The sequence below is a fragment of the Pezoporus occidentalis genome, unplaced genomic scaffold (assembly GCF_034315485.1).
Source record: "Pezoporus occidentalis ecotype Australia unplaced genomic scaffold, CSIRO_AGI_Poc_V1 ctg6, whole genome shotgun sequence".
Lineage (NCBI taxonomy): Eukaryota > Metazoa > Chordata > Aves > Psittaciformes > Psittacidae > Pezoporus > Pezoporus occidentalis.
The window spans coordinates 5,502,542-5,517,450 of record NW_026915943.1 but is presented as its reverse complement, the minus strand read 5'-3'; the positions used below and the strand labels follow the sequence as shown (position 1 = coordinate 5,517,450).

Genomic DNA, 14,909 nt, shown 5'->3' with positions numbered 1-14,909 from the left:
ATGTGATCATCCTGCAGTTGGAGTGAGAACAGAGGAGGCTACAAAGATGCTCTGGGCCTGGAGAAGGCTCTGGAGAGACCTTAAAGCAGCTTTCAGTGACTAAAGGGGCTACAAGAAACCTGGAGAGGGGCACTGGACAAGGGCCTGTAGGGACAGGACAAGGGGGAATGGCTTTAGCTTGATAGAGGGGAGACTGAAATGAGCTCTTCAGCAGAAGCTCTTCCCTGTGTGGGTGCTGAGGCGCTGGCACAGGGTGCCCAGAGAAGCTGTGGTTCCCCCATCCCTGGCAGTGTTCAAGGCCAGGTTGGACAGGGCTTGGAGCAAGCTGCTCTAGTGGAAGGTGTCCCTGCCTGTGGCAGGGGGTTGGAACTGGATGAGCTTCAAGGTCCCTTCCAACCCAAACCATTCTATATTTTTATGAATTCCAAAGAAATATTATGCGACATTTCATGCTACTGACTAGAACCATTCCCTGTTATTACTCATGGGATTGCTGGCCTCATTTTAACCTCCTTCTTATGCCAAACATAACCTAAATGCTATGATTTCAGTATTAACAATGCTTTCTTGGGTTTTGTAGAATAAGTACGTAAAACTTGAATGTAAATGCATAAAGTTTTCTAAAGCAGCTGTTCTGGGAGAGTGTCAGATATAAATGTCACCCAGAATTCTGTAGACTTCTGAAAGTCCTCTGTGGGACTGACAGAGGAATCTGGCTTTCAATAGCCTTGAAGGTTAAAAAAAACCCAAAAGTTTAAAAACCAAATAAACAGCATTATTTGACTCTTCTTTTACTGCTCTTTTACTGGCACTTGAAAGTACTAAATTAGAGTGAAAAGACCTGCCTTAGCTAACTAAAATAGCTCTACGTACTTTCACTTGCCAGGAGTGACATGACAGAAGTATGGCCAGTTGCATGCAGGAATCTATGGACTTGAAAAGAGTAATCTAAGCTTTCAAAAACACAACTGATGACAAATCATTTCTTTATAGTCTTAGGGGAACCAGTATCTGTTGGAATAGACCTTCTGCTTTAGTATTGTAGCAGAATGCCTTGAAGCTAGCTCTCATCACATCTCACCATGCAAAGAGCTTTCAAATGATATCCTGAAATTTCAGCACCAGTGCCAGGGGCCTTCAAAGACAAAAGACCCTTCTCAGCTGATAGTTCAGAGTTTGGCTATTCTTCACCACCTTCTTTTAAGTCATGTCACATCTATAAGCTAGCATTTAGCTCACAAGCCTCTTACCAGGTAGCAAAACAGCTCCGTGATGATATTTCTTTTAAAAGACACTGATTCCAAAAAAAAAAAAACAAACCTTTTTTTTTTATATTGCTGGAAAAAAAAAAATCCACCAACCTAAAAAGTCATCAAAGCTAACATTGACAGTAAGCTGTTTATATATATATATATATATATACATATATATATGATTATTTACACTTCTATGTAACTTTTCAAAACCAAGCACATGTATTCATTTTTGCAGATGACACATCCAGGATACTATCTGATAGGAGCTTTTTTGCCTTGAGAGCATGTGAAAACAAAAGGCCAAAAACTTAGTAGCAAATGGAGTTAGTTGGAGCCCAATATTGTCTTCTAAACTGGGAAACAACCAAAGATGGGAATTCACTTCTACATCTTCCTCCCCCTTTGACAGAAAAACATTGAGGCTTAAGAAACTGAAAACATGCATTTACACACCTTGGAAAGGTGTTTATGAGAGGCTCTCTTTCACAGAGACCACATGGAATAAAATCTATACTGTGGACTTAAAAGCGCAGTAGGTCAATCTCTGCAATTTCTTCTTCAGAGCAATACAGAGAATTTCTACAATCAGAGCAATAGAGAATCCTATCCTTCCATCCCTTCTGTACAAAAAGTAGGAGGTCATTGCACACCTTCACCTACATCTGTTATCATACATTTCTAATCTGATTAATTGATAGATCACATGTGCCAGCAGGGAAAGTACATCCAATATTACAAACTACATCCAATGTTGGAATGACCCATGGAAAATGTTAGGTCACTTCCCTGCCTCTGCCTTCCCCATCCCCAGTTTCACTCAGATCTCTCACAGAGTAACACTGACCTTAGATATGAAATCACTAAGTGTATCACACAAACTATACGACCCCATGACGCCGATACAGGTATAGTGCACTGCAGAGAAGCAAGAAATATTTCCAGGCAACAATGACATATAAAAACTTGACTATTAAGTTACTTTTCTTCTTTCCTATCTTGTTTTATTTTCTCTTTTAAATAAGGGAAACAAAACTGTGTGTTTATCAGAAATGACTGGAAGTAAAAACCAAATTAAGTCTTGAAATCAGTTTTCCATCTAAACTTTATTTCAGTACATTTTCGAAATGAAGATTTTAGTGTTTTGTTTTGGAGTTTTGCTTTCTTTTTATAATTCAAAATGAATTCCTTTTTGGAGCTATAGAGAGCATTTTGCTACCCACAACGCGACATAAAACTACAAGCAAACACAAGCATACAAGCTAACAAAGAGGAATATCTAAGATAAAATATTAATAGTACTGGAGTGCCATTCTTTGCTCTGACATACTTAAGAAGGAGGAACTAGTAAAGAAAATGAAGCCATGTCCTCAGCAATAAAAATCAACCTTTTTATCAGGATCAGGATGACAAAGGGCACATTAGTAACAGCTGTCTAGTACACACTCTAGGAATTTCATTTGGTAATACAGTACTAATCAAGAATCTGCTTTTCCAAGGTGTTGTGGCTTTACTCCACTTGAAGAATGTAGTCCCTTCCAAAAATGTCAAGCAGAAGAAAATATGCTTAGAACTGTACAGAAAAAAAACCCTTCCACCTTTGAAGCTGTCACTAGCATATTTATTATCACATTTAAACATAAGATAGAAATTTCCAATAAATTTTCCCTTTGTTAGGCCAGCAAATGTAAATCACTCATGTTACTTATTTTAGCAAGAAAAATGACAGCTTTCGCAGTCAATGTAGCCCTCAAAACCCAGCACTGACTCCAGCTTGCATCCCCAGAGTAAGGGCAGTCAAGGGCAGCTTTATAATGATTTCCCATATTGCATCTATGCAATAATTGATAAATTGATCCTCTAAGTGTATGTACATACAACGTACACACAACAATGTACACACATATATACACACTCTTACCTTCCCATAGCCTGCACAATGCTTACTTTACACACAGAAAAAAAGATAATTATTTGAAACAAACTATCTCACAACTCTATGACCTAAAAATATCAAGTATTTGCCAAAGTAAGTGTATCAGTCCATCCCTAGGCACACAACATCAGACTGGTTGATGATGGATTGGTTCATTATAGGCAGAAGCCCAAAAAGGGACTTTCCTAAACAGAATAAGGTAGCTGGCATTAGGAATGTACCGTAAAGAAAGTTTACAGTACAGAGTTCAAACTGAAATATAAGAAAGTACATACACCTGAACAATTTCACACTCTATAAGCAGAAGTGCATGTGGTTACAAAGGCATTTAAAATACTGAAGAAACTTTACAATGCATCTATAACTTAGATATTGAACTAGACTTAGAAGTAGCCTGATTATTATTATTAAAATAACTCATTTTTCTCTTTATAACTAAGGAACTCTTTCCTTTACAGTAATTTTTTCCTTCAAGCTTTTTCCAAAACAAAACTCTTCAGAGCCTAAGAAAACATTTAGATCTTTTTCTAATTAAAATTAGAAAATAAAAGACTAGTTTTACATTTTATATAATATTTTATCTTTGGTTTTATTTTAGCATAAATAGTTGTATATGATTCATTTATAACAGGAAATATATAGTATTAACTGTCATCACATGCAATATTTTGGTCACTCCAAAATATATCAGAAAGCTTTTTATCCACTTGATAATGGATTTGAAGCAGAAAATAAAGCATTTCCTATAAAGCAATCACTTTCAGTCAACAGAGCATCCCATTTCTAGACCATAGGACAAGACAAAGTATAGCTACACTACCTGACAGTCCTTTGTCTTGTAGCTTTTCAGTGAAAATATATTAAAACCATTTTCATCAATGAATTGGTTTAGTCTTTAGAGAGGGTGCACATGCTCAATGTGGGCTATAGCTAGTTAAACTCTAGTGTACACTATTTCAGTAAGTAAACATATATCCCCAAACCCTATTTTGACACTACATTCTGCTTTTTAGTGTGAAATTATAACAAAAGGGTTTGATGTTGATATAATACAAAGCTCTGGAATGAGCTTAAACTTTTCTAAGGGAAAAATGAAAACATGCATTGGGGAGCAAGTGCTAATGCTTTTTAATATTAACCATCATATGAGTGTCACTGTGATTTTTATTTCACAGTGCTGGGTTATCTGGTGTGTGACATCTCTCAGCCTAACTGCTTACAGGTATCCTTACACATCCTTGAGCCTGGCTGGTTTATATTTTAAAATACACTTCCTTGCCATTCAACAAAAATCTATAAATTTGTGGGAGTTAAAGAGCTATTTCATATTTATTAAAGATTTCAATCACATTGGAGGTTCAAAAGAGGAAAACCAGATCACACTTTCTCTTATTAATAAACCTAACACCCCCCCCATCCTGTTCCCTGTTTAAAATATCCTTATTAATTACATGCAATATTTAAAAATAAGCTGTTTACAGAAACAGGCACAATCCATTACATGGGGGGGGGGAGGATAAACACATCATTTCTTTGTACAACACAAAGGAATACAAAGTCTGCAGAACCTGGAGGTAGAAACCAAATCATTTTAACAAGAAAACCGTTGCAAAAGGACCCCACAGTTTCCCCAGGCCACAGAGAAGCAATATTCAGACAACAGACATTACCAGCTGACAGCTCACCCTTGCATACAATTTTACCAGAAGACACCACTAAACACAAATCAAGACACAGCACAAAAAGTTGCCACCACCACCAAACCTCATACCACCAAACCTCACTTTCTTTCCCTGCAGCATCCTCTAAATCACTTGGAGAGTGAAGAATTGGCTCACCTGCACCGGGGGGGACCAGCCGTGGGCACAGGAGCACTCTGACCACCGCTGCCCCTGGCTGCCCTGTGGCTTGGATGGGGATTTATGGGGGCTCTTCCGCACAGTGTCCCACAAAGGGACAAACTTGCTCCTGCTCTGGCTGGCACTCCCAGGTCCCCAGGACGGAAGCGCCTGAGAGCTACACTGGAGCCCTGGAGGATGCTGATGCCAACGGCAGACACAGTGAGCATCCCTTGCTACCGGAGGCACATTCCTGCCGGCATCCGACCCCTCGGACCCCCTGCCACAGCTGTGCTGCTTGGGAAGGTGTGCGTGCATGGCGCACCCAGGGCTCCCTTTGGCCACTTTGCATCCAAGCGTTTCTCCTCCCAGACGTGAGGTCCTTTGCCGGGGCCTCTCCAGCCCCCTTGGCAGCAGCTAGTGGCAGAGCATGGCGGGAGCGAGGCGCAGCAGGAGCTGCTGGCCAGCAGCTCTGTGTCAATACCGGACTCCACTCGCGCAGCGACTTGACAGCATCCCCGCTGCAGGCAGAAGCAATCAATGCTCTGTGAGGCTGGGATGCGCGCCTGCATCCCTTTCTGAATGACAAACCACGAGAGGAAGAAAAGAGAGAAAAACAAACAAAAAAGCACTCCTGCAATTTTCAGGCAGATGTAGGGGTGGTTTTTTTTTAGCTGACCCTGACAGGACTTGCAGGCACCCTGCTGAAGCACATTTATATGTACAAGCTTTACAGGCAAAGTGCTTTCTTGTGGAAATAGCATCGAGACAAACTACTGGAAAAGACACCCTTTTGCCAGTGATCAAAACAGAGGCAGGAGTGGGTTGTTTTTTTTCCCTGCATGCCTGGAAAGACCTTGTCAACAAAATTGCATCAGAAGATGCAAATGACAGGTTCTGGAAGAATGCTATCTGCCCTAAATGCTAAACTGGAGCTTAAGCATTGACATGTGTTACTGTACATAGTGCAAAGAGAGCAAGAGGCTGAGTTTAAAAATGAAGCCACCTAGAAGAGATCTGTGCAAGAAATCAACAAATCCCCAGCAGCTTATATGTAGAAATATGAATATATTTATTTGTGCACAAGTCTTCAAGATTATGATTGATATATCATTTTCTCTTTTTTCCACCTTTTATGAATTCTTTGGTGCTTGACAATATCCTTCTCTATATCTATATCTCTATCTCTCTATAAAGTTTTCTCTATATCCCCTCTTGAGTTTTTCTTACTACTATAATCCCTTTTCCTTGCATTTTCCTGCAGTCTTTATTGACAAGTTTTATTTATTTTCATTCTTACAGAAGTGACAGGGGTGTGAAGTGCATAAAACCTGGGCTGACTGTTTCGTGCATCTGGAGAAGTTCAGGGATACACTCCAGTCTCAGGTGACAAAACCCCTGAAGACTCACTGGATCTTTAATCCCTATATATCTATATTTTTTGGAGGTTTTCTTTTACCCAAGAGTGTCTGGGGTACTTTTAACCATAGAAAGTAACCAATCGAGTTAATAAAAAATACAGGACTGTGTGACAGAATCCTTTTATGTCTTGGTGTTCAACTAGGATTTAAATATACAAAAATGAAATGGACTTCAGAAGTGATGTGCATAGTTTCACCGTTCCAAAGACTAAAGGAAATTTGCTTTAAAGACTTCAAAAAGACAATTATGACTAACTGCAATCTATACTTTCAAATGAGATAAATTAGCTTTTACAAATGCTTCAGTGTAATAAGACTTGATTGAATTATTTAATTTCTCCTAAATTACTAAACTGAAATTTCTCAAAGCTTAGAAATAGCTGAAATACTTTACAATACAAACTAGCATTAATTCTTCATCAAAAATTATGGCAATGCTCTAACAGTGGAGGAAATATTTTGACAACATTGTAATTTAAATTATTGCATGTGAAAGTAACACCAGATTTAAGTGTATTTTCACTGAAGGTGCTTGTCTCAGGCTATACTACAATGGTATTATAATACAAAGTTTATTCAGAACTTTGCTAGAAAACCAAAATCATGCACCTCTCACATAACAAGTGCCCAACTGCAAGAACTCTCATAGCTTTGCATACAGTTATGGTCGCTTCATGTTTGAAAGAAAAAAATTAATGCACTTCTGAATTGCAGGTGCAGATACAGAAGCCAGGACTTAAAAACCAGAGTTAAGGGAGTCTACAAAGCAATCATTGCTATATGTAATATAAATGTAAAGATACATAGGACTGAATCCATGTTTTTGCAATTTTACTCAAGCTTAAGGAGTAAAGGTGTGCAAGCTGCCCAGAAAACTGCTTTCCTCTCGTGCTCAAGGGTTACTCAACCCTGAGCACCTAAAAACCTGCCTACCAGATGAGAATCCAAATCATTACTGCATCATTTCCAGCAGGACTATCTCTATGTAATAAACATATATATTACCATTAATTGATGCTATAAATCATATATATATAATAATAAAAATTATATACCATAGGTATATATCTAAAAAACCAAAAACACTAACAAGGCCAAATTCAGATTTCATTTTCATCATCATAGACCTTTTCAGCAGCACCCATAAGCCTAAGACCATCAGTTTTTTTAGTTGTGGCGTGGAAAGAATCTACACATTCCGTGACCACACACACATCTACAGTAGAAATATTGGGTAAAGCCATGTTTACCAGGACACTGATATGTCTGTCACAAACCCCATAGTACTGTATTGTAGAGCAGTGTCCTTTTAGCAACCTCACTACACCCCAATCAGAGCAATGCAGAACTGCAAAGGCATCCTCTTGACTGTAACATTTATCTACACACTGTTAAAACACTATATTTGAAATAGTGGGAAACCCACTTCAATATGGGACGTGTAGGTGCACCTAATTGCCAGACAACATGGTGAGATGTATTCAAAAGAAAATGCAATTTCATCAGCTGTAATTGAACCATTGTACTGGATAGGGTGGCATGCACTTCTAACTTGGATTAACACATGGCCAACTTGCATCCTAATTTGATAATAACTGGTGCACAAAGCAAAATTGACTATTGTACAGTACACTGCATGAACTGTGTTTGACCCGATAATGTTGTGGAAAAACCTCACTAATTCTCTTTTTAATATATTAAGTAGGCATGACAAAATGGAGCAAATAGATTTAGCTGATATTTTACCAGCACAAATAACCGTAACTGGATTACAGTAATGTTGGACATAGACCAAAAATAAACACTGAGGAGAGTTTGCTTTGGGCAAAAATGTCCATATGGGAAACCAAAAGTGCACTTGGGAAGCAAAAAAATATTAATAGAGTTCTGAAAGGGAAGCTAGAAACACAGGCAAAGACGATTTAGATGTAGTAACAGATTTTTACCTCCAACCAAGAATGCAATGTTATGCAACCATAAAAACTACAGAAGAGTGAACCAGCTTATTTAGTGGTCCTAACATTTCTACACATGTTTCTCTAGAACAATTAACATATACAAAGCTGTTGAAATATGTCAAATGCAATTTCTTTGCAACTATTTGTTGAGTGAGAAGCAATTACGCTTGTATCAAAATAATAGTCTTAGTGGTGACACAAGATAGAAGGAATTGTTGTGCTTAGTCCAAGATTAGGCCAGGAGCCAGCTGAGCTGGCACAACTCATTGCTGTCACAGGGCATCTCAGAAAGCTTGGTCAAGTTACATGATTTCCATGACTATCCTACATGTTCCTTTAATGAAACTGGAACATGAGGGGTGGGGAGGGACACAGCTGAAATAAAGCAGCTCAGCTTCTATTTCAGGCCTCCCTACTCCTCCCCGCCTCCAGGTGTACAAGACAAGAAAGGCATGCAGGAATACAACATCAAAAATAAAAGAGTAGAAAATATAATAAAGGCTGGTTATTTAAAAATTTCAACATTCAGGAAATTTCATTGGAAATCTATCAATGCTCATTAAAAGTAATTTTTTTTTTTGCTTTAAAAAGCTGTATGATCCCATATCCTTTAAACAAAAGGGTGAGTCTCAAGCTTTCAAGTTTTATACACAAATATCAGCACACTGCTGAGACAGCTCCCTGCAAAACATGTCTGCCTGCATGTTCGTTTGGTTTTTGTGAGAGGGTGGGAAAGCTTATGGAATTACAAACATGAATATACCCATTCCCCGTGTTAGCTGCATGTCCTAGGGTTGATATAAGGACAATAATTTAGAAATCAAGAAACAATGAAAAAGAAAAATGACAAGGGTTTGGAAGGGAACTATATCAACAGAAGAAAACAACTCTCAGCTGGGAATATTAAGTCAAAGTCAATCATGTCAAAGCTGGTGGAGAACAGAGCAGCAGGTTTACCAATTTCACATCCAAGTGAATCAAAGAATAATAAAATTGCAGTGGAAAGACCGAAGTACAAAAGCATTTTCCAAGCCAATACAGAAACTTACAGGACCTTATAAGACCTGCTATTTTCAGGTAGAGGTGTGCAATAGTTTGTGGAGTTCTCCCCTCTGGAGAATTCTGTGCACTTTATTTTAGTGCTTTAGCTCACCTTAAACTAGATTGATAAAAAGCCACTGGGCAAAATGACTTGGAGCTGCAAAATTTGCTGCAACCATCATTTTCACTATGCGGGAAATACTGACGGTTCTTTTCCATGCTGTCAGTGAAAAACAGGGTTCTAGATTTTCCCAAAATACTTAAATATAACCTTGAACTTCCACCCACCATCACGAGAAACATTAAATCCGTTGCCTGAGTAACTTTGGCCAGCTAGTCTGTGGTAAGCCCTGATGAGTCCCAGGACTTTAACCCCTTTAATAACCCTTCAGTTTACAGAGAATACTACTAGTGCATGGGCAAGTTTAAGACAGCTTTTTAAAGATGTGATTCTGCATTTCTATTTAAGAATTAAATTTCAGAAATTCAGTGTCAGCCCTCATACTTCAACACTGTTTTTCATGTAATAAAAAAGGGTATAAAGATAAAAAGAAATGTTCATGGCTAATAGTTATTTAAAATTGATACCCCCAAGTTCAATTGTATGAAGATATTCAGTACCTTAAACTACTCTTATTTGTCTCTCTGTTAAATTAAGAATAAAACAGAATGCTATTTATGATGGGTCATTTTTGATTTGGAAAAATAAATCAATCTACTTTGAGTCTCCATCCAGATGGTAACCTAAGCAAGAGAAGTATAACAAATACCCAGAAGATATCCATAGAATAAATTAATCAGGAGTTTTACAACAGAATCACACTGCATAAAGATATATGCACTGCATGCAGTGTATAAAGAAAGAAGACAATATAAACAAGGTAGAACTTTTATTCCAGCGCTGGCCATCCACATAGCAAATAAAGAATGCCAATTAGCCACCTTTTTTTTTTAGGTGCAATGCCTGTAACAACATCCTCTTTCTGATTGCTTCCCATTAAAGTTACTTTGAAAGAGCTTCATTCAGCTCTATTAGCAGACAATGAGAAATTGTTTCTTCCCTATGAAGCTGTTTGTATTATATTCATGATATACAACAGCTTTAAAGAGTTTGGCACAGTTCTGCACTGTCTTATTATGGTCCAGTTGTAAGCTTTCACTGAAGATGAATGGAAAGCAGAGAGATGTGATCACACAGCACAGGTAAAATCACAAGGTTTCATTTGCATACACTACCAACAGTGTACATGTCATAGCATACACTATCAACAGTTCTAGTTAAGCTCCTTCTTCAGCCTTTGAAATGATAAAGACCTGTTTTAAGTGACTAACATACATTTCAGAACAAAAGCAAAACCATTTGACTGGAACATAACCTGATTCAATATCAAAAGAATAAAAATCTGTCTTTTTTAATCCTCAATCTATACCTGCCCTGCCCTGAGATTCCATTTCAGTTGAAAACAATGCCCAAAAATATTTCCCAAACAAATATCCTAGCATGTTTTTGTAAACTGATTACATACAAATCCATTTGCTGTGTGTTTTTATGGTAAAGATAGTACCTGAATCAAGATAGGCACTTACAGAAGCAAGATGAACAGTTGATGGCTTTATACTGAAAAGAACTTCACCCATAAACACAGCTGCTGTAGACTTAAAAGGTTTGTATGTATATGGGTACTTTTTATTAATATCTGTCTTCCATACTTTGAAGAGTAAAAACAACCTATTAGTACTATTTGGATCACATATAACATTATCTGATCAAACCAGATAATCATAATCATCTCTAACGCTGTACATACAAATAAAAGCAAACTAATGGCTAGGATAAAAAGTAGTTTCTCTGTATTAGTGGGTGTAAAGGCAGCCTGCTAATCGTAGTCACTAGGTTTTAGGAAGATAAGACAAAATTAAATGTGCTTCCCAGAATAACACTTTGGAGGAAGATCTCCGGGATACAGAAGGTGATAGCCTGAGCTATCTACAGCTATGTCAGTTAAAGCAAGGAGAAATATGGTGATAACAGGAGAGTACTTCCTTTAAATTGTGAAAATGACTTTTGTTTTTATAAAAACATCCAGGAAAGTAAACCCTCAGGAAAATATACAGCTTCTCTTGGAACCTCTTGCTATATTAGGAAAACAAATTGGTCTATATAACAGGATCATGTTAAAAGCACATTAACTTGTGAAGGAAATAGAGGTGATATATATTGTCAAGTACCTGATTACATGTAGATGATTCAATCAAGTCTGCCCCTCTTCCTCCTTTTGGTAGAAATCACTTGCATTTTACTTTTCTAATGTGTGATGGCAAACAGCATTGGAAGAAAAAAGGCCAAAAGTAATGAACAGCCTTACAATGAAATGACAACAACCTTTTGATTTCATAGAACTACTGTCTACATTCCTGAAGACGACATCAAAGTACATCAAATAACAGTTGAGGACTCGTATACTGAAAACTAAGTAAATGCATTGCAAGGTTTCTGTTTTGCTCTGCATCATTTATTGAAATAAACCCCAATATTTAGCTAGAAAAGCTTCTCTTCAGTCAAATAGCTCACACTCTGAGGACTTGCAACTTGCGTTTCCTCGTTTTCACCATTTTATTTTTATTCTCTAATGTTACTTAAAATAATTCTTTATCTCTCTCAGTGACCATTACTTTCAAATGAAAAGATCAGTAAAGCTCTCATGGCTTGTTAGTCTCCTTATCCAGTGTGTTAACTTGTCCCTTATAAATCAGCTGCATCCCATAAGCCTTTTATTGTTTTCTTTATCCCGTCTAAAGAGGATTACACCTTTGCAGCTTTATGTGATATCTAGCTGTTAGTGAGAGGTTAGTGAACCCTGTGAAAAACACAAACAAACAAAAATGGACAGCCCCTAAAATATTGATAAAACAAGTTTATAAAAACAGTCCACATACTTGGGTAGTCCTTCTAAGACAGTTCTTGGCAAACTGCATTTATTACCTTAATATCCTCGAGTACATGTACAAATACAGCACAATATCTAGATACTGAAAGAATAATGCATAGGAAAAAACATCTCAAACCAATACAGGCAATGCTATTAAAATAAAGTGTATTATTTCAAAACAAACTGAGTTGATTTATTAAGTCAACATGTTAACCACTACTCTTTGTTCTCCAAAACCAGCTGGTTTTTCTATTCCAAAAAACCTTACCTAAAAGTGTTTACAGAAAACAAAAAAAAAACCTCTAAAATCCAAAGCCATTGTTGAAAATTTTTTGTTTCCTTCAGAAATCTGGTCCCTAATGTTTCAAATGCAATATTTTTATTTCTTTGAGGATGCCAAAAAACCTTCTTGGCTGTAACTTCCACTTCTTAAATTCCACTTCAATGCTTTCAAACAAAGTTTTAACATGAAATTTTGAACACTCAAGCTAGTGTCAGTGTCACCCAAATATCTAGAGCATAGACAAGAAAGGACACCTTCTGAACAAAGTACCACTCATTTATTTATGTTATAAGACCTCACTAAGAATGTCACAATGCTGCATTTGCCTCTCCATTGACTACAAGGACCTTTGCATATCAAACTCACAGGATAATGCTCATGTTACTGGAACCCATGTTTAATTCCTTAATCTCTATAAACCACTCTTACCATTTGATGTAATGCTGTCTTCAGGTAAGTGAAATATCAAGTAGTATAACAATTAAGTGAAGTATATAAAATCCCATAATTTATTGAAAAAACTGAGAAACCTAAGAGTTCAAAGCTCATTTTCCAAAGGATCTAAAGTAGTGAAAAAAACCATCTAATTCATCAGGAACTATTTTTATCTAGAGAACAATCTAAGATTAAAGAGCTCCTCATATACTCAGTGGTGACTATTTAGAGGTTTTCATGGGCAATGTATCCTTCAAAAAGTGTTTCTAGGTAGATAGATTGTGAATGCACACTCTACTTCAAACATACCAGTAAAACAATCTACCTATTACTGATCTTAAAATATGCAAATACTTTAACTTAAATGATACTTTGTGTATTTTAGGAAAACTAAGAATCAATCACTTCAGACTTATGGGCTGGTCAGCTGAGTCTGTAGCTGCTTCTGCAGCTTCACAGCTGCAGGCTAGGTTAATTTCATGTAGTTTTGCACTCTCCTATTTCATTGCCTTTCCTGTTTTCTTACATTTTAAGTTATCAAAACTCCAGACCCTCTGTTCGTCTTCTACGATTTACTCTATTTTCATCCAGACATACTTTTCTGAACTTTCTTAAAAGTTTTCATAAAATACTATTACATTGTATGGGTGTATCTTCTCTCTGCACACACTCAGCTGCTCTTCCAAGGAATTAGAACAGCTGTTTGACAGAGCCTTCCCTTTAGAACAGCTATGTTGACTCTTCCTTGGGACAATGTAGTATATTTGCAACTGCATTGTGCAAAGACAGACTTCCTGGTCTATAATTCTCTGAATTATCTTAAAAATCTAGTTTAAGAAATGTGAGATTTTCAACTTCAATGTTTGTATTTCCCAAAGCACCCTATATGATAGGATACCCATTGGTTTAGTATTTTGATAATTTTAATTATCGCTTCCTTCCTGGGCTAAAACCTCATGGTCCCAGCAATATGCAACTATTAACTTAACAAATTTCTCTTTTATTATGCTTTTAGACAGTTTCCCTGACTTCTCCCCTGTAGAGAAAAAGGAATCATAAATCTTCCAACATTTCTGTAGAGTGGAAAGTGAAGCAAACAATTCAATAGATTTTAAAAATATTTTTTCAGAGCCCCTTTTTTTATGTTTGTATTTTGCTCATAGATTAATTCCTTCCAGTTTCTCGGGATGTGCTGAAAAAATACTCTCTTTCTTTCTCCATTAAAACCTGTAACAGATATTGCCATAGCTCTACATTTAAATTGTCAGAGTTTATGAAGATTTACATATTTCTTGCTTAGAAACAATGATAACTTACTGCAATAAAATATCTTGCTCTTTTAATAATAATTAAAAAACCCTATGAAACTTGTTTCTTGATTTATATTAATTTTACTTTTTAACTTTAATATTTCTGGGTTTCTTTTTTTTTCCCAGTCTTAGAAGGATAGAAAGTGTAATGTTATGATTTCTGCATCCCATACATTGATCAGCACTAATTCAAGAGAGACTTTGCAATATGTTTATTGTTTTACATCACTTGTTGCAGGTAAAAACACAACCCTTTTACTCTTCAGTTAATGGAATGGCTTTAATACCATACTACAGTACAAAATTTCTTACCTGATTTTGATACATTAACTACTTTGTCTTCAGTTTTCTTTCCCTAATATTATATTATTCCTTTGCAGATTACAGCAACATCCCATGGATTTTCTTCTTTCTACTAAGTTCCTTAGAGGTATGATGCATTCATGTTTTCACTTATACAAAAGCTTCTAGTTTATCCATACAAATAATTTATATTTACGTGTC

The 14,909-nt window shown here is 36.7% G+C and overlaps 1 protein-coding gene across 34 annotated transcripts in view; it reads right to left on the bottom strand.

Moving 5' to 3' along the window:
* The window catches only part of DLG2 (discs large MAGUK scaffold protein 2), a 1,003,655-nt gene that overhangs the window by 424,347 nt on the left and 564,399 nt on the right, over positions 1–14,909 (bottom strand). For 2 of the 34 annotated variants that reach the window (XM_062639115.1, XM_062639128.1), the window contains exon 1: positions 5,028–5,485. The exons of 28 other annotated variants lie outside the window; for them this stretch is intronic. In XM_062639115.1, coding sequence (XP_062495099.1) covers positions 5,028–5,345 — 318 coding nt within the window. In that variant the 5' untranslated portion in view covers positions 5,346–5,485. Of the gene's footprint in view, positions 1–5,027; positions 5,486–14,909 lie in introns of those variants that run through there. 4 more of the 34 variants (XM_062639121.1, XM_062639131.1, XM_062639120.1 and 1 more) reach the window with 3 other exon arrangements.